The sequence below is a fragment of the Mobula hypostoma genome, chromosome 1, assembly GCF_963921235.1.
Source record: "Mobula hypostoma chromosome 1, sMobHyp1.1, whole genome shotgun sequence".
NCBI classification, from domain to species: Eukaryota; Metazoa; Chordata; class Chondrichthyes; order Myliobatiformes; family Myliobatidae; genus Mobula; species Mobula hypostoma.
In genome coordinates, this window is record NC_086097.1 from 168206690 (window position 1) to 168234535 (window position 27846).

Genomic DNA, 27846 nt, shown 5'->3' on the forward strand with positions numbered 1-27846 from the left:
GCAGAAGGGGGGTAACTTCTAGGTTAGAGAAGTACTGTAGATGTTCATGCTCTCACCTTGGAGGCTACCCAGACAATGTGAGGTGTTGTTCCTTCAGCTTGAATTTGGCCTCATCATGCAGTTGGCAGTGTAACTTAAAGGTGCATTACCACCACCAGCTGGTCTGGGGTTATGTTGTAGAGAAATGAAAGTTAAATTACCCCCAAAAGCCCTGTAGATAGTAAGTAACGAAAGATGATACTGTGAATTACATTAATCCCATAACTTAATGAAAACTATCAACCCCCAAAGATTGTAATGAAGCCTGATTTGATTTCTTTCAACCTTTTATGCTTCACACTGTAATAGTGTATGTTCAACTGTTTCATAATGATGACAAAACCTACACAAATCAGAGTGATGTTTTCCAACAGGATACAAGAAATAGTTAAGCAGAGGATGCCCAATTCTAAGTCGTGTCAAAATGATTCTTTCCCTTCTTGTTTTACTCCCTTCTCCCGTAAACCCAACAGTTTTATGTATCCTATGAAGGTCTGTCCCTTGTGCTCATTATTCCACAAGCCTTGCCATAACCCCCTAATTCTTAACCCTACCAACCCCTTAGCTTCTAACTTGCTTAGTGGAAAGTCTATATCCACTGTTGAAATTTTAACAGCTTTCTTAGCTAAACAGTCAACCCACTCATTCCCCTCAACACCTCTATGTGCAGTGATCTATAAGAAATGATCTATTATATCTATATAAACCAGTACTTTGTATATGAGATAATGTTTGATGAGCTTCCAGCAGTAAATCTGGCCTACTGTGTAACCTGTTTTAAGACTTATCAAAACTGAAAAGGAATCTGAACAAATTACCACTTTGCATGGATAAATATCCTTCACCCACCGTAAACCTGAAATGATGGCAGCCAATTCTGCTGTGTGTACTGTTAAATGGTTAGAAAGCTGTTTCGTTGTCGTTAGCCATAATTCAGGCACAAAAACAGCCACACCAACATTCCTAGTTAAACTATCTTTTGATCCATCTGTAAAAATAGCTAAGGTACCATAATTTTCCTTAATATATTGGTGAACCAGCAGACTCTCAGGGATAACAGAATCCTTGGACTTTATTAAATCGTGTAACCTAAAATCAACTAAAGACATTGGGGTGGGGGGGGAAGAGAGGAAAAAGCAAGGTAAGTTTATCAAGAAAGCTACAGTAGGCTATATTACATCATCCAACAAACCCATATTCTCAGTATGGAAAGAACCCAGCCACCAAAAGCTATAAAACAGTCTTCCAACACGCCTTTAACAGAATGATCACTTCTTTGCCCCCTCAAATTAATCCAGTATATTAACATCAATTTTAACTTGCGCAATCGTAAGAGTAATTGTCCCATTTCAACCAGTGAAGCCAAAACAGGGTACAACCTTATTGCACCACAACACAATCTTAAAGCCTGAGCTTGTATCACATCCAAACATTGTAAAGTTGAAGATGAAGCTGACCCATAAGCCACACGGTCATAATCAAGAACAGATCTAATCAAACTGATATAAATGGTCAACAAAGATTTTTGTGTAGCACCCCAAGAATACCCACATAGACACCTGAGAATATCTAATGTTCCCTTAAATTTATCAATTATTTTACTCATACAGTGCTTCCATGTCAGCTTATTATCCATCCATATTCCTGGAAATCTTACCACTAACACTTCTTCAAGAGCTTGACCATATAATTTCAAATCAATTGCAGATCCATTAATCCTCTTTGTAAAACACATAACTTGAGTTTTAGCTACTGAAAGCTTAAATCCCCAACTGCTTGCTCACTGGTCAACCTTATTAATCACTAATTGTATTCCTACATACAGTAAAATTAAAATTCTGCCTCTTCGTCATCCGCATATTGTGATGTACTCACTCCAGAACCAATCTCAGAGAAAATATCATTAATCATAATATTAAGTATTAAAGGACTATATTGACTGCCTTGTAGAGTCCCATTTTCTATCTCATAGAAACCTGAATATACTTTGCCCAACCTTAGCTGCACAGACTGTCCAAATAACAAACTCAGGAAAAAAGTATACAATCTCCCTCTTACTCCTAATTTCCATAGTTTAATCACAAGTCAAGTCAAGTCAAGTTTATTGTCATTTAACTACATACATGTATATAACATTTTATATAGAAATGAGACAATGTTCCTTTAAACTAGGTGTAAAGCACGGTAGTACACATAACACATCACACACAATAACTTATAAAGGTAAGGGTAAAATCTACAGAATAACAAACTAAAGTGCATACATGTTAAATATTGTATTGGAACAGATTAACCAGTGACACTTTGAATGTGATGCCGCAGGGAGTTCAGAAGCCTAATAGTCTGGAGGAAGAAACTGTTTCTCATCCTGACCGTTCTTGTTCTTACGCATCGGAGTCTCCTGCCTGATGGTAGAATGTCAACGGGGATTCTAGATGGATGGGTGGAATCCTTATACTATGGGCCCTGCATACACAGCACTCCTGAGAAAAGAGCTTCCTTCCGTATCTTATACCTTTTCAATATCAAAAAATATTGCTGTTACAACTTCTTTATTTACCTGTACTTTCCTAAAATCATCTTCCAAACATAAAAATTAATCCAATGGCATTCTATCCTTCCAAAATCCACTCTGATAAAACATTATATCACACCTCTTTTCTGAAATATAATTGAAACACTCTATTGCCATACACTCCATAAGTTTATACAAAATGACATGTTAACAATATAGCCCTATAAGTAGAAGGACCCGTCAAGGTTTTAGACAGCCACTTTCCTTGAAAAATGAAGATGTGTTAACCTCCAAATATGATTTTAAAATGTTAATATTATCTCAACAGAGTTGTCAGTCATATATCCAACCATACAATAACATACTGTATATCATCCATTCCCAGAGGCGTCTGGCCTGCATTAATAATAGCCGCCTTAAATTCATACAAAGAAAACCCTACATCAGTAATCCTATCATTGCTGCAGCTGGCTTCCAACACATCAGTGTATTCACTTGGAACCTTGTCCCTACATTGTTTAACCTCTTCAGTTAAATTATCTTTATTATGAATCGCAGCAAATGACCTAGCCAGTAACTCACCCTTCCCTATTTTGGTAACAGTCATTTTACCCTGATCAATCAATACTGGAATATTTTTATCCCTATAAAGCCCACCCTTTCCCCCCATTTTCTTTTTCATTCCCCAAATATCTCAAAGTTTTAATATCTTTTCAAAGTATCACAATATGATTTCCAGGAAACTTTTTCCCACTTTCCTCACCAAGGCCTGTACCTTTTTATACTTAATAAGGTCACTTGGAGAATGATACTTAACTTTCCTAACCACCTTATTTCTCTCCCTAATTGCCTCTGCACACTCCTCAGGTCACCATGGTATAGCCTTTCTCCTATTAATGCCCTTTTTAATAGGGATCAGTTTGATGAATAACGTGACATAACTTTTCATTGCATAAATCCACATCATCCTCAACATTCAGCCCAGACAGACATTCACCACATGAAACCTTAAACATCTCCCAATTTGCTTTACCAAAATTCCACCTCCTAAAAGTGGCCATTTGTCCCCTATATAACTCCAAGCCCAAGCTTATAAATGTAGGAAAATGATCACTCCCCGATGTTTCATCACCCATAACATTCCACGTATTCACTCCAGCCAGTAAGTTCAAAACTAAAGTTAAATCTATAGCAATTTCAGAACTATCATGAACATTCAATCTCGTACCCCTCCTATCATTAAGAAGAACATGTTGAGAAATATCTAAAAATTCTTCTGCAGTCAAATCATTACCATTAGTTTGCGAACAACCTCACAGGGAACTATGTGCATTAATATCCCCACACCACTCAACCCTTAATGAATAACATATCAATAGAAAGTTTTCCACAAGGATTGTAAAAATTAACCACTTTAATACCCCTATTTGTTGAATCAAATATTTCTACAACAAGTGCCTCATACGTTTAAGGAGATCTCATTAAGAGATCTTACATAAACATATAAAATTATGAAAGGGATAGATAAACTAGAGACAGGAAAGTTGTTTCCACTGGTAGGTGAGACTAGAACTAGGGGACATAGCCTCAAGATTCAGCAGAGTAGATTTAGGATGGAGATGAGGAGGAACTGCTTTTCCCAGAGGTTGGTGAATCTGTGGAATTCTCTGCCCAATGAAGCAGTGGAGGCTACCTCAGTAAATATATTTAAGACAAGGTTGGATAGATTTTTGCATAGTAGGGGGAAAAGGCAGGTAGGTAGAGATGAGTCCATGGCCAGATCAGCAATGATCTTATTGAATGGCAGAGCAGGCTCGACAGGCCAGATGGCTGACTCCTGCTCTTATTTCTTATGTTCTTGTGTTTCCTTCACATTCACAACTCTGTACCCTACCCCTTTCCTGATTAAACTGGCAACACCACCCCGTCTCCCAAATAACCGATCATGCCAAATAACAACATAATCCTGCAAAGAAAAACTTAAATGTGGTAACACTAGGTTTCCTGAATACATACAACATTGGGAGAAATTGATGAATCAGAAATAAACTTCTTAAAATCTTGATTCAAAATCGGGCTTCTCACATTCCACTGTAATACTCTAAATCCCATTACGTACCTTCACAAGTAGACTGGTTTACAAATATCCCACCTATCAAGAGTTTCATTTACAGCTTCCCACTTCACACCAGTTATACCAAGATACTTTCCTGCAGCTTTCACAATAATTTTAATTTTCTCAGTATAACTAGATGTCTGAGCAGTACAAGTCACCATATCTGTTATAAACATTACAAACTTCATTTTATCCACAAGTAAAGTATCTTTAATAAGAGAACAGTGATGCCAACACATATCCACTGACTTCACAGTCTGGTCTCTGACTGGTAAAACCTTATCAACATTCTGTTTAACTTTTTGCAAGGCCTCTGAATAAGATACACCTTATTACACTTTAATCTGTTGAACAGCAGCTGCCTTCTTAAGCACTTCACATCCTCTATATCCTGCAGTACGTTCTCCTCCACAATTACGACAGTTTAACTTTACACCTTCTCCAGTCTTCATACTTAAGTTCCCCACCCCCCACTTACTGTACTACACCTTACTTTCCCATGACATACTGCTGCCACCCAAACCTCTGACATTTAAAACATCTAAGCAGAGGTGGAATATAAACTTGTACATACCCTAAACTAATCTTATCAAGGAGCTTCATCTCATTAAAATAAATCAATACAGATAAACTATCCATCTTCTCCCCATTTCTTACTACTAGACTTCCTCCATTGAAATCTCCAACAAAACACCCATTTTGACACCCCAATACCTCTATTTTCATAAGGCAACATTGATACTGTCTTTTTGCCAAGCAAAGCCTTCAAATGTAATGCCTTCTCACAATGTTTCTTATCCTTACAAACGATTTTCACATTCCCTTCTCTCAAGGTATGAGCAAAATCTGTATCCCCTATAGCAGATTTCAACTCTTTAGTTAACTTAATTGGATTGATGGAAGGGAGCTGTTCCAGGTCAAATTTAAACAATAGCTTAAAGTCTTCCTTTTTTTTTCAAAAAAAATCCTGCCCTTCCTCTTCAGCAATAAAACTCACTCCACTATTATCTTTTGGGCACGTCTGCCATCACCCCATCGTCCAGCCACCCCACCAGAGATAGGGTTCCTTTAGTCCTCACTTGCCACACCCCTGGTCGCTGCATCCAGCACATAATTCTCCGTAACTTCTGCCATCTCCTGCGGGATCCCACCACCAAGCACATCTTTCCTCCCCCCCCTCACTTTCCACAGGGATCACTCCCTACTGACCTCTTTCCTAGTATTTGTCCTTGCAAGTGGAACAGGTGAGGAAACACTTCGCCTGTGATTCTTGTGGGGTTGTCTAATGTTTCCGCTGCTCCCGGTGTTGTCTCCTGTATATCAGTAAGGCCTGACGTAGATTAGGAGACCACTTCACCGAGCACCTTTGCTCCTTCCACCAGAAAAAGCAGGATCTCACAGTGGCCACCCATTTCAATTCTAGTCCTATTCCCATTCTGACATGTCAGTCCACAGCCTCCTCTTCTGTTACATTGAGATCGCACTCATATTGGAGGAACAAGATTTTGTATTTCCTTTGAGTAGCCTACAGCCTGATGGCATGAACATTGTTTTCTTGAACTTCTGATAATTGTCCCAACCCTCCTTCAACATTCCCCATTCCCATTTCCCTCTCTCACCTTATCTCCTTACTTGTCCATCACCTCCCCCTTCCTCTCCTTCCACGGCCTTCTACCCTCTCCTATCAGAATCCCCCTTCTCCAGCCCTGTATCTCTTTCACCTATCAACTTCCCAGCTCTTTACTTCATCCCCTCCCCTGCTCCTGGTTTCACCCATCACTGCACCTTGTACTTCTTCCTCCCCTCCCCCCACCTTCTGATACTGATTCTTATCTTTTTTTCCAGTCCTGATGAAGAGCCTTGACCTGAAACATAGACTGTTCACTCCTTTCCCTAGATACTGCCTGACCTACTGCTTTCCTCCAGCATTTTGTGTGTGTGTTGCTTGGATTTCCAGCATCTGCAGATTTTCTCATGTCAATATTTCTTTTTCCATTTTACAGGTCTAGGTTCAACTTCATTCCAACCACCTCCCGCCAACCCACACTCTTCCCCAACGTACACTTCCAGTTTCTTTTCTGTGTCCTCCTCACTAACTGAACCTACTCTACTTCCCAGCATCCCCACACCAACCACCCTGTGCTTCGACACTCATTCATCAGTTCCTGCTGAGCCGAGTCAGCCAATGTGCTTTCCTACTTGCTACTTCCTGACTGCACCATAAGGCTGCACCAAGAGCACTGGACACAATAGATGACCCTTACAGATTAATAGATGAGGTGTTGCCTCACCTGCATGGACTGTTTGGGACCCTGAATGGTGGTGAAGGAAGTGGTGTATAGTACTTGTCCCACTTGCAGGGCTAAGTGCCAGGAGTGAGACCAGTAGGGAGGGACGACTGGGCAAAGGAGTCACATATAGAGCAATTCCTACAGAAGGCAGAGTGAGTGGAAGAGTGAAGGAAGGACGTGCTTAGTGGTAGGATCCCAATGGAGATGGCGGAAGTTACAGAGATTGTTGTTGCTGGATATGGAGGGACATTAGGAGCTCGGTAAGGACAAGGGGAGCCCTATCCCTATTAAGATAGTGGAAGGATAGGGTGAGAGCAGATGTGCAGAAAATGGAGAAGATGCGGACAAGATCAGCATAGATGGTGGTGAAAGGGGAGTATTGTTCTTTGGGGGGGAAGGAGGCTATTTCAGATGTTCTAGTATGGAAACCCTCTTCTTGAGAACAAGTGCCTTGGAGATAGAGGAACTGAGAAGAGCAAATAGCATTTTAACAAGTAATAGAGTGGGAAAAGGTGTCTTTCTCCTAGAGTAGACTAAATAGTATGAATTTAAAATGAGAGGGGGTATGTTTAAAGGAGATGTACAGAGCAAGTTTTATTTTTGTTCAACACAAAGGGGTGGGTGCCTGGAACAGGTTGCTAGAGATGATGGAGAAACTGGACACAGTTGACAGGTTGACACATCAGAGGGCATCTAATCAGAGATAGATGAATTTGTATGAGGAGGTGCAAGATGACTAGAAGCTCAGGCCTTTAGAACGAGGGCAAAGGAGTTTAGTTTAATTTGGCATTGTTCAGCACAGCCATCATGGGCCAAAGAGCCTGTTCTATTTTCTAACCATTTGTTTGTCATGAAAGCTTCCATCACAGAGTCTCCAAATCCTATTTGCAAAGCACAATGCTGTGTTGAGAGTTTTCACCACAAAGGAAGTAGTTATGGCCTCAAATTCTTTGTCTTTACAGGAAAGGGTTATCAGATTTCAGAGAATTGGAGAGGCATTTAGAACATTTTGCAGGGCTCCAGGGAAAAATTGCTGGAACGGGACTGAAGGGAGCCAGTGGAGACATAATGAGCCAAGACACCTCCTGTGTTACATTAGTTTCATAATGAGTATCACTAGACTTACTGGCTGTATTAATAAAAACAAACTACTAGTTTTCTTGATTCGTGGTTTCTGATATTTCTTCCCCACAAGCAGTGGAAAGGTGTATTGTTTGCCCACCATGTTAACAGCGGGACTGAGTTAGTTAATGAGGTTTGTGCTGACAACTCAGAAGTGACAGTCTATCTACTCAACATCAGTCAGAGTCAATCACTGAGCTCCCCAATATCCCCAGTCCTTGTGCAGTTCCAGATATTCGTCACTCTAATGATGATCAAACAAAACTTGTCCATTGATTTGAAACGTTTTAAGTATTTCAAAGGTTATTCTAAGGGTACACTATATGGGCCAAATGCAGGCAATTGGGACTAGCTTAAATGGACATGCATGAGTCAGGCTGAAGGGCCAGCTCCCATGCTATACACGTCTGACTCTCTCCTTTCTCCAGCTTTTCTGTTTTTGATGTTATAGCTGTGGTTTGTTGGGATGGGGGTGGGGGGGACTTTGAGTTGAATAGAGCTGACTTTTGCTGGGTTAATCTGCGTATTCCAGTGTTACCCTGCCAAAGCTCACTTCATCACACCATGGAAATGTGTGTCCTCTGTGCCAGATAATGAGCATGAATTGTCTGGCAGCTAGATGTGCCTCCTACCGTGCATGTGGGATTCAATTTATTGGTTTTAGTGATCTAATCTTGGGAAGTGAGGTACGCTGTCTGTCATTACGCTCATTTTACACGGCATATAAAACAGAACAGTCCAGCACAGGAATGGGCCCTTTGGCCCTCAGAGTCTGTGCAGTCAAACTAAACCTCTCTGCCAGCACATGATCCATATCCTTCCATTCCTTGCATATTCATGTGTTAGTCTAAATGCCTCTGAAAGATCACTATCTTAACTACTCCATCACTACCCCTGACTGCACGTTCCAGGCAGGCAACTAGCACTTTCTTTATACACCTCCGTTAAACTTTCTCCCTCATCTGAAAGCTACGTGCTTTAGTATTTGATACTTCAACGCTGGGAAAGAGACTCTATCTATACTATCTATGCCTCTCATAACTTTATAAAGTTCTAGCAGGTCTCTGCCACTTCAGAGAAAACAACCCACGTTTGCCAAGCCTTCTCTAATCCAGGAGCATCCTGGTGAACTTTGTCTACACCCTCCCTGGAACATCCACATCCATATGATGGCATGTCACCCAGTCTTCTAACAAACTTCTACAGATATACTGTTGAAAAATATCCTATCTGACTGCATCATGGTCTGATCTGGCAGTTCTAATGTGCAGGAATGCAAGAACCTGCAGAACGTAGTGGACTCAGCCCAGTGCATCATGGGCACGTCTCTCTCCCCACTATGAGTCGTACCTGTATGAGGCGTTGCCTCAGGAAGGCAAAATCTCCCACCATCCAGGCCATGCCATCTTCTTGTAGCTACCAATGGCCAGGAGGTATGTGAGCCGGAAGTTCAATACCAGCAGGTTCAAGAGCAGCTACTTCCCTTCGACCATTCGGTTCTTGAACCAACCTGCACAACCCTACTCCTGGATGAATCATACATAAATTATCTATTTCTTTTGATTATTGTGTCTCTAATACTATGTTCCTGTCATGCCTTTGCAAATAAGTTTTCTGTTTCACCTGTGTTGTGAATAGGGCATAAACTTGAGATTGACTTTGCAGTGGGGTGACTTGAGCTACAGACAGGTAAACAAGGATTGGTAAAGTGCAGGACAACAGGAAGCTTGAGTCTGCTTTTACAAACTCTCCTTCAGCTATGGTTCTCCTGTTACAGGTGGGCCCTTGGACCTCATGTCCCGCAGGGTGGTGGCAGCCGGCACTTCACAGCTAGCACAACAAATTGCCCAGGAGCTAGAGCCCGTCGCTTACGAAAGGGATGACAGCACAGAAGAAGCAAGTGACTCTCAGTCCAAATAAAGACATTCAGCAGCTAAGCCACAGCAGACAACATGCGGGTGCCAGACTGCTGCCTCGTGGAAACTGTGGATCGGCCAACCGATTGGTCAACTCTCACTGAGGGCTTCAACAATATGCAACTTCTATAATGAGTGTTGAACTAATTTAGTTGCCATTTAATGGGGAATTTGTCTTTGGTTAATAGCATCTGGTCAGGTGGAGGCCCTCAGTCCTACTCATTCAGCTCCATCTACTTCTGCTGAACTAATTATTGTGCACATTTCTAATGCTGAGGACTGAGGACAAATTTCTTCCCCAGAGACGGTGGTTGGGTTGATGAGGTGGGGGCCGGGTACAGGGAGGATGAGACCGAAAGGACTGGGCAGTTCACTGGTGAAATAAAAAAAATCAAACTGGGCATAGAGCCAGTGACTTGCCTGATCAGCCAAGTTCGAGCCAATATTTCGACAACTTGTGTTCAAATTGTCCCTGATGCAGCCATTCAAGAGTTGGCAGGCTAGAGTCGACAGGGTAAGTTTACAGGAGTGAAACTGGTGTTCTAAGAACCTATAAATATTGAGTATCTTCATATTCTCACACACACTAGGTGGCATTTCAGACCATCAAGTCTGTGCTGGCTCTCTGAGCACTCCCATCAATCTGACTTTCTATTATTTCCCTGCTACTTGGGCTCTCGTCTGTATGTCAGCTCCCCAGAGTCTCCTCTGAGCCATCTACAGTAGAAGCGATTTACACTTGGTGTTTAACCCTAACAACCTGCACATCGTTAGCACATGCCAATCTTTAAGAAAGGTCTCAGCCCAGAACGTCCCTCCGCAGATAATGCCTGACCTGCTGAGTTCCTCCAGCATTGTGTGTGTGTTGCTCAAGATCAGCAGATCGCTGAATCTCTTGTCTCATCACTAGTGTGCAGGAAGAAACCCGAGCACCCAGGGGAAACTCCACACACACAGCAGGCTCAAGCCCAATTCACTGGAGCTGGGTTTTATCTTGAAACAAATAAAAGCCCTGGAAGAGCTCAGTGGGTCAGACAGCATCCATGGAGAGAGAAACAGAATATAACAATTCACATCAACGATCCTTCTTAGGGACCTGGTCGTCTCTGTTGATGCTGCTGGACTTTTCTCAAGGCTTCCAGCATTTTCTGTTTCTGTTTTAGATTCTCGTCATTCGGCTTGAATCATTTTTAGAGACCGATTTCCAGATCAGGTCCCGCTTTTATCCAAGATTTAGCCATTTGCAAATTGTAAAGAAAATGTGCCCTGCTGCTTATTTTGTTCTTTGTGGTCAGCCGTTGCCCTACAGGTCACATCAGGCTTAAAAGTAATGGGAGAGCAAAACAAGCATCAGCCAGCCATCAGCACTTAGACAGTAAGGGTAGGGTATTCTTATTCAGGGTCCTCAGATTAGGAAAATGTCTTGCAAAATAGGCTTTGAAGGTTCACTTGTCAATGAATCACCTGGAGGTATTGGGACTCGCATTCCAAAAGCGCAGTCTTAAAGGAGGGAAGAGAGTCCAAAAAGAATTCCCAAGTTTTATGTATCGAGTAGCATGGTTGCCAAAGGTCTGAGAATTACATTTTGTTAATGGCGAAGAGGCCAAGAGCAGTGGAAGTTAGTGAAGAAGATGAATGATGGTGAGGTTAGTGGATGGTAATGGTTGAGCAGGATCTAAACTCATCTGTTGTTGTTAAAGATAATGCCTCTAGCCTCTTGGAATTTGTTCACTCATCAACCCGGGCCCCTTATCTTCAAGAGCCAAAACGTTTGAATGGATCTAACCCATTTTCTCTCCTGAGTTTCATTATCGTCACTTGAGGGGTTTTGGCTGCAAGGTCTCACAGTCAAAAAAAAATACGGATAACTTTACAATTTAATCATAATTTTAAAAGAGATCTTATTTCAGGGTTTTACTAGGTCTACAGAAAATGTGACAAAACAATAGAAATAAATTCTGACTGAATTGTTCATGAATAAACAGATCTGTTTTTGTATCAGTTCAATTCTCTTGCTTATTTAGATACATTTCTACACTTCCATACATTCAGATTCAAGTAGGACATGTGTAGACAGAAGAGATCTAGCTTAATTTGGAATTGTGCTCAGCACCAACAGTGTGGGGTCAAGGGCCTGTTCCTGTGCCATACTGCTCTATGTCTATAGCTTTGTGGTGAAAGGGGGAAAGTTTAAGGAGATTCTTGTGGCAAAGATTTTTTTACACAGAAATTGGGTGCCTAGAACGCAGAGTAAGGGTAAGTGGTGGAAGCAGAAATGACAGCAATGTTTATGAGGTGCTTAGACATTTGAACAGGCAAGGAATGAAGGAATATAGACCATCTGTGGGCATTGTGGTCAGCACACTGTACAGTTTCAACAAAATTAAGATATTGCAGCATAAAATATCCCGTGCCCTTTACACTTGGAATGACAGCCATGCTCAAATCTCACATTGTCCCAGTGAAGCAGTGGTGTACATCACAATTTAATTGTGGGACAGATGGAAGCAGATGAGGAAGGAGGTGATTGCTAGGTGGGGTAAAAAGGAAGAGGGGGAAGTTAGATACAGGCTGGTAGGAGATAAGTGAAACCAAATAAGGGAGGGTTGATGGGGAGATGGAGCCAGGTGAGGTTCCAGCTATCACCTACAACCCATTTCACCCCTCCCTCTCACCTCTTTGTACTGTCTATCTTCCCTCTACAATCAGTTCTGATGTAGGACCTTGACCCTAAACATTGACTATTTCTTTGCCTTCACAGATGCTGCTTGATCCACCATCTTTCTAGCAGTTTGTTCTTTGTTCCCGTTCCCAACTATTTTGTCTTGTATCAATCTTCGACTGCTGGGTCTGTCTCAGTTAGTGACATCTTTATCCCCAAGTCTGATGTCCAGAGACTGGAGATGGAATGCTGCCTTTCAGAAGATAATCTAAACTTTTCTTTCACTTTTCCTAAGTAAAACTTTGTCTGTGACCAAAATTCATCCCTCAGCCAACTTCAATGAAAGGAGATTATCTGATTATTGCTATATAGCTGTTTGTGGGAGCTTACTGTGCACAGATGGCTGCCATTGTTGCCCAGGGTACAATGGTGTGCACACTTCAGAGGTATCTCACGGAATATAAAGGACTTTGGGTTTATGTGTAGGGGTGAACGGTATTGGAGCAATGTAGGTCTTGTCCAGTATTTATAAACCAGGAGGGGAGAGTTATTGGGCCTGGCCAGTTGGCATAAAAAGAGGGACAGAAAATGTAATTAACTTTTGGAAATTCTCCGTTTTAACTGAATCCTGCACTGTGATTCTGTTTTTTCCATGAATGTGTCAGTCCCTTTACAATTGAGATTTGTGCCTGTGAGCAGTTGCCAGCTCCAACCACAGGGTGATACTCTAGAGCACATCCTTGCGCAATCTCTGATGCCCCCACTGCGTTTCAGCTCCAGAGTATGGTTAAACATAAAATGTGTAAATCATAAAAAGATGGTGTTTTTTTTTTAACTTAGAGGAGGAGCAGGTCATTCAGTCTGCAAGTCCATGTCAATAAATAGTTCTGCAGCTTAATTCCATCTTCCAGTACTGGGTCTATAGCATGACTGATCTCAGTTCTTCACGTAACCATCAGCCAATTTATGAACGTGACGACCTTCAGACCGCTGGTTGGCCTCCAGATATGTTTTTAAGCAGCACACACAAAATGCTGGAGGAATTCTTCAAGCCAGGCAGCATCTATGGGAAAGACAAGAGTACAGTCGACGTTTTGGGATGAGACCCCTCAGCAGGACCTTCATCCCTTCATCCCTTCATCCGGGTATTTTTTATATATATTTTACACCCTTAATTGTTGTCCCTTCTGCTGAGGGAAATGCATCCTTCCATTGTACTATAACACGTGCTCCCATAATAGTATACATCACATTTAACTTCCCTTCGGGGTCCTCTGTTCCAAAGAAAATAACCTCAGCCTGTCATTAACCTGGAAAAGAATGGAAAAAGGATTCACGAGAATGTTGTTAGGATTGGAGGCTTGAGTTATACTGAGGCTCAATAGCTGCGACCTTTGTCCCTGGAGTGTTGGAGACTGAGGGGTAACCATCTAGAATAATGAAACATAAAGAATATTTTTTTAAACTATGCTGGAAACATTCGTTAGGGTAGGCATATCTGTGGACGGTATAGAAAAATCATGAAGTGCGTAGATAAGGAGGGTGGACACCCTCTTTCTCCCAGGGTAGGGGATGACAAATTTAAGATGAGAGGGGAAAAACTGAAAGAATTTAAAAGGGACCTGAGGAGCAGCATCTTCACAGAGTGGCTGGTGAGTGCATGGAATGAGATGTCAAAGGAAGTGGTTACAAGTACCACGTTTAAAATACATTTGGACAAGTACATGGAGAAGAAAGATTTAGAGAGACATACACACAAATGCTGCATGAATTCAGCAGGTCAGACAGCTTTTATGGAAATGACTAAACAGTGGACATTTCAGGCAGAGACCCTTCATCAGGACTGGAAGGAAAGGGGGAAGATGCCAGAATAAAACGATGGGGGGGGGGGGAGAGAGAGTCAAGCTAGATGGTGATAAGTGAATCCACGTGGGTGGAAGAGGTAAAGGGCTAGAAAAGAAAGAATCTGATGGGAGAGGGGAGTGGACCATGGGAGAAAGGGAAGAAAGGGGCACCAGAGGAGGTGATAGGCAGGTGAGGAAAAGATGAGAGGCCAGAGTAAGGAATAGAAGAAGAGAAAAGGGAGGAGAAAATTACTGGAAGGAGGAATTGATGTTCAAGCCATCAGGTTGGAGGCTATCTTGATGGAATATGAGGTGCTGTTCCTCCACCATGGGCTACCTAGATGGGATATGAGAATTAGAAGGATATAGGCCAACACAGGTGAATGAGACCAGCTCAGATGGACTACTTAGTCAAAAGATAGTAAGGCTGTATGGCCTAGTTCTGTATTGTATAATTCTTTGACTCTGTAACACTATGATGCAGTATCATAGTTCCTTACAGTTAAAATCTACAAATCTGAAAATATCTTGGTAACTCTTCTCTCCACCCTCTCCAAAGCTTCTTTCCTATAATGTGATGACATGTGTCCTGGGAAACACTGTATAAAAGTCTAATCTCCCAGCTCTTATATTCTATGCTACTGCCAATAAAGGGATGATTAAGATGAGAGAGTTGAATGCCTTGCTCAAAGATTGGTGAACGTAAAATGCACTTTAATTGATTGGAAATTTGACACTCATACTGGGAAAGAGGGATTGTCCATTGGGATGTGCTTGGCATCAGTTGGACTGGGACCAGTGCCCCACTGAATCTTATAACTAGTGATAGATACGGCTTTGAACTAATTAGTTGGGAGGTGGGTTGTACTGATGGTAAATTTAGAAAGGAGGAAGGACAAGATGGTGGTGAAGGGTAGGAAAGTAACTAAAATGTCAGAGACTGACAGAAGTTTATAAAATTATTAGAGGCATAGACAGTCAAAATCAATTAAAGTTTCATCTCTGAGACCCTTCATTCAGGACAGGGAAAGAGAATGGCTGGAACTTCAATCATTGAATTCATTCAAAAAACAAACAGACAGGTTCCTACACATTAAAGCAATCATGGAATATTCGGACCTGATGCAGGGTTTCAACCCAAATGTTAATCATTCCTTTGCCTGCACAGATGCTGCTGGACTACCTGAATTTTTTCAGCAGCTTTTTTTTTTGCTCCAGATTCCAGCATCTGCAGTCTATTGTATCTCCAAGGGACATGGGACCTGAAATGGCCAAGTCCACCACTTTCTTGTGCACTGGAGTTTCTGTACACAGATGTGATGCAACCAGTCAAAATGCTTTTCACTGTATATTTGTAGAAGAGTGTCAGAGTCTTTGCCAATTTGTCACACCTACTTAAATTCACAGGAAAGTAGTGACCCTAGATCTCTTCTTTCATGGTTGCATCTATGTGCTGGGCCCAGGATGGGTCTTCCATGATGTTGAAACCCAGGAACCCTTTGCACCGCAGACTCTTCAATTAGGATTGGCGTGTGTTTGCCTGATTTCTCCTTACTAAAGTCCACAATCATTTCCTTGATCTTCTTAACATTGACCATGAAGTTGTTACACCACCACTTGACCATCATCTATCATCTCTTTTGCTTTCAAAGGCTATGGGGCATATGAAGTATGAAGTCACTCCACAAACACTGTCAACACCCTTGAATGGAAAATCCTACAAAAATGATACAGCCCAGTCCATCATGGGTAAAGTCCTCTTCACCATTGAGCACCTCTACACTGAGTGCTGTCACAAGAAAATGGCTTCCGTCACCAAGAACCTGACACTCAGCCAGGCCATGCTCTCTCCTCATTGCCACCGTCAGAAAGAAGGTATAGGAGCCTCAGGACCCACACCACCAGGTTCAGGAACATTATTACCCCTCAACCATTATGTTCTTGAACCAGAAGGGATAACTTCACTCACCCCATCACCGAACTATTCCCACAGCCTATGGACTCACTTACAAGGACACTTCATCTCATGTTCTCCATTTTTTTTAATACTTAATCACAATTGAAGATGTTCAAAACAATACAAAGGAAATACAACTCCAGGTGGAGCTCAGACAAAACAAATCAAGAACAAAAAAAAGGCTGCCAGACAATTTACAAGATTAAATAAATAAACTTCCAGGTAAAGAGTTGACACAATAGTGACATCACGGAAGCAATGTAAAGTAAAATGAATAAAGAAATCCGGTTAGGCACCACTCATGAGACTAGACAGGTCAAGGTCACTATGTATGTGAAGTAATATGACACCGAGCCAGTAAGGGTCCCCATATTCTCTCAAATGTATTCCGTGTATTGGGTTTGTGCAGACGCAGTCTTTCCACTTGTATAATAGACAACATCTCCTTGAGCCAGTGTGCGAAGGTGGGTGGAGTAGTAGACTTCCAGGTCAGAAGAATAAGTTTCTTAGCCACCACCATTCCTAGATGCAGAGCAGTCTGCATGTCGTGCGGCAAAGCAAGAGTCTCTGCAGAGCATCCAAAGATGGCGAGGTTGTGATTGGGCTGAATGTCTCTAGAATAGACTTTGAGAGCCACTCAAAAACTGCAGTCCAAAAGTTGTATAATATCGGGCAAAACCAGAAAAGATGTGCTAGTGAGCCGTCAGCAGAGCGGCACTTATCGCATTCAGGAGAGACAGATGGGAAGACGCGATTCAGTTTTGTTTTTGAATAATGTAATCTATGCATCACCTTGTACTGGATTAATCTGTAGCGTGAATTAATAGAACAACAGTGAACCGGGGACATTGCCTCCTCCCAAAGTTCCGCTGATATCTCTGAGTTCAAGTCCCGGACCCAAGCTTCCCTAATAAAATCTGTAGAAACCAAAGGAGCAAAGCAATTCACAAATTTTGATATTAACTGTTTGGAGTCAGGAGGGAGCAAGAGGTTTTCAAGAAAGGGATGGGTGGTGGAAGCAGGCTCGAAGTGTGGGCACTTTTCCTTCACGTAGTGTCTGACTTGGAGATAGCGAAAAAAATGTGAATTTGGAAGGTTAAACTTAGTGCTTAATTGTGTGAATGATTCAAACCGGCCGTCGATGTACAGATCTAAGAAAGTTTTGGTACCCCTCTCTCTCCAGACTGCAAACACCCCGTCTAATTATCCAGGCTTGAATGAATGATTTTGACAAATGGGAGTGTGTATGGAAACACTGGGAGTTTGGTGAGCCACTTTTATCTGGTTTAATATTCGTAAAGAATTCTTTAAGGTATAGTTTTGCCGGATTAGCTTGTCTGTTGGAAAGTGGAAAGCAGGAGAGCAGGAAGTGAAGAATATTTAACAACAGAGGGTTCCAGCTGTAGAACATAGAACATAGAATAGTACAGCACAGTACAGGCCCTTTGGCCCACAATGTTGTGCCGACCCTCAAACCCTGCCTCCCATATAAGCCCCCACCTTAGATTCCTCCATATACCTGTCTAGTAGTCTCTTAAACTTCACTAGTGTACCTGCCTCCACCACTGACTCAGGCAGTGCATTCCACGCACCAACCACTCTCTGAGTAAAAAATCTTCCTCTAATATCCCCTTTGAACTTTCCACCCCTTACCTTAAAGTCATGTCCTCTTGTATTGAGCAGTGGTGCCCTGGGGAAGAGGTGCTGGCTTTCCACTCTATCTATTTCTCTTATTATCTTGTACACCTCTATCATGTCTCCTCTCATTCTCCTTCTCTCCAAAGAGTAAAGCCCTAGCTCCCTTAATCTCTGATCATAATGCATACTCTCTAAATCAGGCAGCATTCTGGTAAATCTCCTCTACCCTTTCCAATGCTTCCACATCCTTCCTATAGTGAGGTGACCAGAACTGGACACAATACTCCAAGTGTGGCCAAACCAGAGTTTTATAGAGCTGCATCATTACATCGCGACTCTTAAACTCTATCCCTCGACTTATGAAAGCTAACACCCCACAAGCTTTCTTAACTACCCTATCCACCTGTGAGGCAACTTTCAGGGATCTGTGGACATGTACCCCGAGATCCCTCTGCTCCTCCACACTACCAAGTATCCTGCCATTTACTTTGTACTCTGCCTTGGAGTTTGTCCTTCCAAAGTGTACCACCTCACACTTCTCCGGGTTGAACTCCATCTGCCACTTCTCAGGCCACTTCTGCATCCTATCAATGTCTCTCTGCAATCTTTGACAATCCTCTACACTATCTACAACACCACCAACGTTTGTGTCATCTGAAAACTTGCCAACCCACCCTTCTACCCCCACATCCAGATTGTTAATAAAAATCACGAAAAGTAGAGGTTCCAGAACAGATCCTTGTGGGACACCAATAGTCACAATCCTCCAATCTGAATGTACTCCCTCCACCACCACCCTCTGCCTTCTGCAGGCAAGCCAATTCTGAATCCACCTGGCCAAACTTCCCTGGATCCCCCATGCCTTCTAACTTTCTGAATAAGCCTACCGTGTGGAACCTTGTCAAATGCCTTACTAAAATCCATATAGATCACATCCACTGCACTACTCTCATCTATATGCCTGGTCACCTCCTCAAAGAACTCTATCAGGCTTGTTAGACACGATCTGCCCTTCACAAAGCCATGCTGACTGTCCCTGATCAGACCATGATTCTCTAAATGCCTATAGATCCTATCTCTAAGAATCTTTTCCAACAGTTTTCCCACCACAGACGTAAGGCTCACTGGTCTATAATTACCCGGACTATCCCTACTACCTTTTTTGAACAAGGGAACAACATTCGCCTCCCTCCAATCCTCCGGTACCATTCCCGTGGACAACGAGGACATAAAGATCCTAGCCAGAGGCTCAGCAATCTCTTCTCTCACCTCATGGAGCAGCCTGGGGAATATTCCGTCAGGCCCCGGGGACTTATCTGTCCTAATGTATTTTAACAATTGCAAAACCTCCTCTCCCTTAATATCAGCATGCTCCAGAACATCAACCTCACTCATATTGTCCTCACCATCATCAAATTCCCTCTCATTGGTGAATACCGAAGAGAAGTATTCATTGAGGACCTCACTCACTTCCACAGCCTCCAGGCACATCTTCCCACCTTTATCTCTAATCGGTCCTACGTTCACTCCTGTCATCCTTTTTTTCTTCACATAATTGAAGAATGCCTTGGGGTTTTCCTTTACCCTACTTGCCAAGGCCTTCTCATGCCCCCTTCTTGCTCTTCTCAGCCCCTTCTTAAGCTCCTTTCTTGCTTCCCTATATTCCTCAATAGACCCATCTGATCCTTGCTTCCTAAACCTCATGTATGCTGCCTTCTTCCACCTGACTAGATTTTCCACCTCACATGTCACCCATGGTTCCTTCACCCTACCATTCTTTATCTTCCTCACGGGGACAAATTTATCCCTAACATCCTGCAAGAGATCTCTAAACATCAACCACATGTCCATAGTACATTTCCCTGCAAAAACATCATCCCAATTCACACCCGCAAGTTCTAGCCTTATAGCCTCATAATTTGCCTTTCCCCAATTAAAAATTTTCCTGTCCTCTTTGATTCTATCCTTTTCCATGATAATTATAAAGGCCAGGGAGCGGTTGTCACTGTCCCCCAGATGCTCACCCACTGAGAGATCTGTGACCTGACCCGGTTCATTACCTAGTACTAGATCTAGTATGGCATTCCCCCTGGTTGGCCTGTCCACATACTGTGACAGGAATCCATCCTGGACACACTTAACAAAGTCTGCCCCATCTAAACCCTTGGAACTAATCAGGTGCCAATCAATATTAGGAAAGTTAAAGTCACCCATGATAACAACCCTGTTATTTTTGCACCTTTCCAAAATCTGCCTCCCAATCTGCTCCTCTGTATCTCTGCTGCTACCAGGGGGCCTATAGAATACCCCCAGTAGAGTAACTGCTCCCTTTCTGTTCCTGACTTCCACTCATATTGACTCAAAAGAGGATCCTGCTACATTACCCACCCTTTCTGTAGCTGTAATAATATCCCTGACCAGTAATGTCACCCCTCCTCCCCTTTTTCCGCCCTCCCCATCCCTTTTAAAGCACTGAAATCCAGGAATATTGAGAATCCATTCCTGCCCTGGTGCCAGCCATAAAGGTTTTTCTTGGGTCTCAGCACCTCCATATTTCCAGTATGTAAGAGCCCCTGGCAACTGGCATTAGGGGCCACACACACATTAAAGGTATTAAGTTGGGCAATATTGAGACCCGTGTGACTCTGTACGCGGACGACTACCTTGTCTGTCTAGCCGACCCAGCGGTCTCTATTCCTATCCTACTAGAATATATAAATTCCTTCGGGAGTATTTCTAGCTATACCATAAACTGGGGAAAGAGCGAATTCATGCCCTTAGAGGATCAATTTACTGAACACTTCCTGAAAAAGTTGCCTTTTAGAGTAGAGAAGGACTGTTTCACCTACTTGGGGCAGGTATTGTATTTTTAACTGATTAAGAACCCAAATCATCTTTTCAAATTTAATTTTATAGAATCATTAGAAAAACTCAAAACAAATATCGAGTCCTGAAGGATACTTCCCTTGTCCGTGATTGGACGGGTAAATGCGATTAAAATGGTGAGCCTACCCAGGTTTCTATATCTTTTTCAAAACCTGCCTATATACTTAAATACATCCTTTTTGAACTTGACTCTATCCTATTGCCCTTTGTGTGGGGCTACAAATCACACAGGATATCAAAGGCTCACCTACACAAACCTCTTAAGAAGGGCGGTCTTGGTCTGCCAAATTTCAAACATTACTAACTCCAGGGCTCTTACATAATGTTCTCCATATTTATTGCTTAATTATTTATTTTTATTTTTCCCTTTTGTATTTGCACAAATTTGTCGTTTTTTTGCACATTGTCCTTTTGGATGCATTTTTTAAAATTGATTTTATTGTGTTTCTTTGATTTCCTTCGTATGCCTGCAAGTAAACGAATATGACATATATGATAATAAATTTACTTTGAACTTTGATGTTCTAAGTGTCTCCAGCAATATGTTTCTGACTCAAGTACGAAGTTCTTCCTTTTAATTACACTGTGTTGCAAGCAGGAAGCTGGCTTCTTGGAAGTGAATGAGTCAGGATTTCCCATTATTTCGGAGTTGAAGCTGCGCTGTGGCAAGTTCGCAGTAAGGACCTGGCGAAGCAAGTGAAATTACGTTGCGAATTGTTTTCATCACATCGTCCCAAGGTATGGACGGGGATGATCCCTGCACATCCAGCCAGACTGAAACGGATCGGGACGAAACGGAGGGAGAGAATTCGCCTAGAATTAAAATTAAAAGGAGTTCAGAAACCTCCCTGCCCTCTGGCCGCCACTTGGTTACATTCCGCAGAGGGAAGGCGGAGGCAACTCTCGCAGATAATGTCGCGGCGGCCCGAGCTTTGCAGAATATGGTCAGAACCAGCCTGGGACCCAAGGGCACCGTGAAAATGTTAGTGTCGGAGGCGGGCGACATCAAAATAACCAAGAGCGGAGGGCTTCTGCTGCGGAGCATGAGACGGCAGCAGCCCGCCGCCACCTTCATCGCCCAGACAGTACTATCCATGAGTGATAGAACTGGAGACGGCGCCACGTCCGCTGTGCTATTGGTCGGGGAGATGCTGAAGGAGGCCGAACGCTATGTCTCGCAGGGAGTCCACCCCAGGGTCATCGTGGAAGGGCTGAAAGCGGCCAAGAAGGAAGCGATCTTTTGCCTTGATGAGCTGTGGGAGGACGTGGACAAATCCATTATGCAGAAGGTGGCTCGGACCTCGATCGGCACCAAGGTCTGCGCGGAGCTGGCGGAGGTTCTAGCCGAGCCGGTGGCGACCGCGGTGAATTCAGTCTCTCAATCGAGGGAGCCTGTCGACCTGAATCGGGTGCAGCTGGTGGCGATGGGGCACGAGATGGAGCAGGATGTCAGGCTGGTTAAGGGGATTGTCCTGGAACAAAGGGCCCGCCATCCCGACAGGAAGTGGCGAAAGGAGGATGCATTTGTCCTCGCCTTGAACGTGGCCTTGAAGCTCGCGAATCGCAAGGGCAGCTCCCGCCACTTCTGCGTGGACGCGGGGGAGAAGCAGGGGTCGGCGGAGGCGGAGTGGAGGGTAATCCGGGAGAATGTGCAGAAGATCATAGCGCTGAAGTGCGATGTGTGCGGCACCTCCAATAAAAGCTTCATTGTGGTCAACCAGAAGGGGCTGGATACAATGGCTCTTGGGGCATTTGCTAGCGAGGGGATAATGGCGCTGTTGAATGTCAAAAAGCACGACGTGGAGATGCTGCCCCTCGGCTGCGGGGGTCGGGTGGTGAGCTCCATGCAGGATCTGAGCGCAGAGTGCCTGGGGCACGCAGGGCTGGTGTACCAGGAGACCCAGGAAGCGAGCACCTACACCTTCTTCGAGCAGTGTGACGACCCCCGGTGTGTCACCCTGCTCATCAAGGACTCCAATGAGCATACTCTCGCCCAGATCAAGGAGGCCGTCTTGCATGGCATGCGGGCGGTTAAGAACAGCATCGACGACGGCAGCGCCATGCCCGGGGCCGGGGCGGTGGAGCTGCGCATCAGAAACCAGCTGGTCCACCACAGGGATACCGAGATGAAGGGCGCGGCCCTGCTGGGGTTCCAGGCTTTCGCCGACGCCATCCTGACTATCCCAAAGACGCTGGTTGAGAACGCGGGCCTTGACCCCTACGAGGTCGTGTGCAAAGCTCTAGAAGCGGAGGAGCAAACCACCATCCCCGTGGGGATTGACCTGTCCTCGGGTGAATTAGTTGATGATTGGCAGACTCCCGTCTGGGACAATAGCCTCGTCAAACACCAGCTGATACACACCAGCACTGCCATCGTCTGCAATCTTCTTTTAGTGGATGAGATTGTAGAGACAGGTAAAACACTGACGCCAGTGGATTTGGCCAGATAGTCAAAGTCGCCTTCATTGCAGTATATCGTCTCACAATTTAGACGGGGGCCATTATACCCATTGCGCTTGTGTCGGCTCAGATTGTTCCTATCATCTCCCCATGTCTCTCCTCCAGCACTGACACAAGCGTAGAAGTCAAGCATCTTGCCAGCGTTCTTTTGGGATATGGGTGGGTGGGGAAGCAAAACCTCTGGAGAATCCACACAGTGTGTAAACTCCTTACAGACAGCACCCAAAGTCAGGATCGAACCCTGGTTTCTGAAGCTGTACCACCCCAAGTGATTGATTTTACTTTTGCAACAGAGGTGGGTAGGATTTGATTAAAAGGACATAAAATAATTCAGGTGCAAGGAAGAGTAAATAAACATCACACACTGTTTTGGAATGTATGGATGAGATTGAAGAAACTAAACCTGAATAAATGCTATCAAAATGCTATCAATATGTCTCAATGTCCTTCCTAAACACCATCATTACAGTGCATGGTAAGAGTAGTCACTGACGTGGAGTGTGGAATTGCAGCCACAGTCCCCATGATAGTACTGTGAAACTCACCGCAAGTGAAATGGCTGCATGCAAGTTAAATGCAGAATTATGATTCTGATTGTGCACAGCCTATGTAACTAGATTAATAGTCTATAGATTTAGATTACTGTAATCGTGAAATTCCTGGATTATTTTTAAAACCCGCTTGAACAAAAGAGGTTACTGCTCTCATCAGTTGAAATGTCCCTGTAATCATTGATCTCTCTTTAAGAAGACTATGCATTACTAAATGACAATAAAAGGAGACTGCGTGGCCTCATAATCTAATCTAAATAATCTAAATCTTGTTGTTACATGCTCTCATTATTTATTGTTATTTATTTATATTAGTATTTGCAGTTTGTTGTCTTTTCTACTCTTGCTCTTTCATTGATCCTGCTTACAATGACTATTTGCTGAGTATACCCATAGGAAAAATAATCTCAGGGTTGTATGCAGTGACATGTATGTTCTCTGATTATGAATTTTACTTTGACTTTTGAACTTTGAAAAACCCAAATGGCTTTCTGATTTATTTTTCAATAAGGGAATCTGCCATCCTTACCCCTTCTGGCCTGACAGGCAGAAGACAGTGAGTGGGAATAAAAAGGGCTTTTTTCTGTTTGACTGCCAGTGACTAGTGGGTGCTCCTCAGGAGTCAGTATTGCACCTGCTATTTTTCACATTGTTTCTCAATGATTTGGATAATGGAATTGATGGCTTTGTGGCCAAGTTTGCGGATGATGCAAAGATAGGTGGAGGGGTAGATAGTGCTGGGGAAGTACTGTAATGTGGTTGCAACAGGACTCAGACAAATTGGAAGAATGGGCAAAAAAGTGGCAGATGGAATACAGTGTTGGGAAATGGATCATAATGCATTTTGGTAAAATGAACAATAGTGCAGGCTATTATCTAAATGGGGAGAAAATTCAAACATCAGAGGAGCAGAGGGACTTAGGAGTCCTCATGCAAGACTCCCAGAAGATTAATTTACAGGTTGAGTCTGTGGTAAAGAAGGCAAATGCAATGTTGGCATGTATTTCAAGGAGAATAGAATATAAAACCAAGGCGATAATGCTGAGCCTTTATAAGACACTAGTCAGGCTGCACTTGGAGTATTGTCAACAGTTTTGCACCCCAATACTCAGAAAGGATGTGTTGTCATTGGAGAGAATCCAGAGGAGGGACATGAGGATGATTCCGGGAATGAAGGGGTTAACATATGAGGTGTGTTTGGTAGTTTTGGGCCTGTACTCACTGGATCTTGGAAGAATGTGGTGGGATCTCATTGAAACCTACCGAATGTTGAAAGGGCTAAATAGGGTAGATATGGAGAGGATGTTTCCTGTGGTGGGGGTATCCAGAACTAGAGGGCACAGCCTCAAAATTGACGGATGACCTTTTAGAACAGAGTTAAGGAGGAATATTTTTAGCCAGAGAGTAGTGAATCTGTGGAATGCTGTGCCACAGGCTGCGGTGGAGGCCAAGACCATGGGTATATTTAAGGCAGAAGTTGATCTTTTCCTGAATCATTAGGACATCAAAGGATATGGTGAGAAGGTGGGATCAGCCATGATGGAATTGCGTAGCAGACTTGATGGGCTGAATGGCCTAATTCTGCCCCTATGTCTTATGATCTTATGTATGTGACTCCAGACCCATCGTTATACAGCATGGCAACAAGCCCCACAGGCCAACTTTTACATGCCAACCAAGAAGCCCATTTATGCCTCACTTGCCTCTGTTCACCTTATACTCCGAGTCTAACCCTTTCCTATCCATGTACCTGTCCAAATGTCTTTTAAATGTTGTGATTTTAACTGTCTCAACCACTTCCTCCGGCATCTCATTCCATACATGCACCACCCTCTATGTGACAAAGTTGCTCCTCAGGACCCTTTCAAATCTTTTTCCCTCTCACCTTAAACCTGTGCCCTCTAATTTTAGATTCCCTTTTCCTAGATTTCACTATTGATTCACTATATCTATGCCCCTCCTGCTTTTATACACCCTTATTGATTCATTCATTTGTAACGGTGGCCTGAAAGGATCCAGTTGAGCACTGAATTCAGGAACAGTTACTGAAGGCAATATATCCCTCATCTCACAAATAAGTACATTGTTAAAAATCCTGGAACTGTTTTCCGTCAATCTCTACTCAAATATGGGACATGCACAGATCTGCAATCTCCTTAATTCTCACCTTTGAACATCAGTGACCCATTGAAAGGTTAAAATATATTAAAATAATTTTCATGCAAAATGCTCTGAAAATATTCCGTCCTTTCACAAGAAGTGAGAAAGTATCTTCTGGAGATAATGTCACGTATAGAACTGAGAGGTGAACATCAGGTGTGGGTAAACATCGATTGGTTTTACGCTAGTTCAGTAAGGATTAAGCAGGCAATGATGAAGGGTCTCAATCCATAACAGCAATTGTCCTTTTCTCTCCATAGATGCTGCCTGACCTGCTGAGCTCCTCTAGCATTTTGTGTGTTGCTGGGAGAGAGAAGACAAGTTTGTTTTAATTAGCAGAGAGGATGAAGTCATGATGGATAGGAGAAAGGGAATTTTGCTAAGGCCAGGTCAGGTAGCAGTGGTGATGAGCTGCTGTTGGTACCATTTGGTTAATGAGGACATATGGGAAGAGAAAGAACACAAATGCAGCTCATCATGTGGGAAACGATGAGCAATTCAGACCGTGACAGTGAGAGAGAAAAGCTGAGCCAATGTTACTGATGAGTGACTTACAGCAAAACTGACTGGTTCTGATGTAAACAGAGCAAGTAAGTTTCCTAAATTTGTTGCACTCAATATCAGGAGGAAGATTCAATACTATTACTCAAGTGTAGGTTGGGTCTTTTGTAACCATGCAGAAGGCCACAGATATATTAAGAGTGGGATTGAGGAGTACAGAGACAGGTAAGTGGAGGTTCAGCCTGAAGGCAGGTGTCTGCAAAACAGTCACATAATCTGTGTAACACACACACATACACACACACACAAAATGCTGGAGGAACTCAGCAGGCCAGGCGGCATCTATGGAAAAGAGTGAACGGTTGATGTTCCGGGCTGAGACCCTTCAGCAGGACTGGAAAAAAAAGAGAAGTCAGAGCAAGAAGCTGGGTGGAGGGGAGGAAGGTGGTAGGTCATAGGTGAAACCGGGAGGGAGGGGTGAAGTAAAGAGCTGGGAAATTGATCGCTGAAAGAGATAAAGGGCTGGAGAAGGGGGAATCTGATAGGAGAGGGTAGAGAACCATGGAAGAAAGGGGAGGGGGGAGGTGATGGGCAGGTAAGCAGATAAGGTGAGAAAGTTAAACAGGAATGGGAATGGTAAGAGGGGCGCAATTACCAGAAGTTCAAGAAATCGATATTCATGCCATCAGGTTGGAGGTTACCCAGATGGAATATAAGGTGTTGCTCCTACAACCTGAGTGTGGCCTCATCACAGCAATAGAGAAGGCTGTGGACTGACATGTCGGAATGGGAATGGGAAGTAGAATTGAAATGGGTTGGCCACTGGGAGATCCTGCTTTTTCTGTCAGGTGCTTGGCGAAGCAATCTCCCAATCTATGTCAGCTCTCACCGATATACAGGAGGCCACACCGGGAGCACCAGATACAGTAAATGACTCCAACAGATTCACAGGTGAAGTGTTGCCTCACTTGGAAGGACTGTTTGGGGCCCTGAATGGGTGTGAGGGAGGAGGTGGTGGGGCAAGTGTGGCACTTGTTCTGTTGGCAAGGCTAAGTACTAGGAGGGAGATCAGTGGGGAGGAACAAATGGACAAGGGAGTCACGAAGGGAGCGATCCCCGTGGAGAGCAGACCGTGGTGGGGAAGGATCAATGTGCTTCACTGCAGGAGAGGTTACATTGCGAATACCA

At 43.4% G+C, this 27846-nt stretch overlaps 2 protein-coding genes across 2 annotated transcripts in view; both read left to right on the forward strand.

The window, feature by feature from the left end:
* Positions 1–12002, forward strand: part of impa2 (inositol monophosphatase 2) — a 50243-nt gene extending 38241 nt beyond the window's left edge. Inside the window, exon 8 of the mRNA XM_063059449.1 lies at positions 9861–12002. Within this exon, the coding sequence (XP_062915519.1) occupies positions 9861–10003 (143 nt within the window). The 3' untranslated portion in view covers positions 10004–12002. The remainder of the gene's footprint in view (positions 1–9860) is intronic.
* Positions 12003–21569: 9567 nt separating this feature from the next.
* Positions 21570–24126, forward strand: LOC134342512 (T-complex protein 1 subunit zeta-like). Its single transcript, XM_063040750.1, has one exon. The coding sequence runs from the start codon at positions 21727–21729 to the stop codon at positions 23434–23436; it is 1710 nt and encodes a 569-aa protein (XP_062896820.1). The 5' UTR covers positions 21570–21726; the 3' UTR covers positions 23437–24126.
* Positions 24127–27846: the final 3720 nt, after the last annotated feature.

Coding starts and splice junctions, on each gene's coding strand:
- LOC134342512 (XM_063040750.1), top strand. CDS start 21,727: ATGGACGGGGATGATCCCTGCACATCCAGCCAGACTGAAACGGATCGG.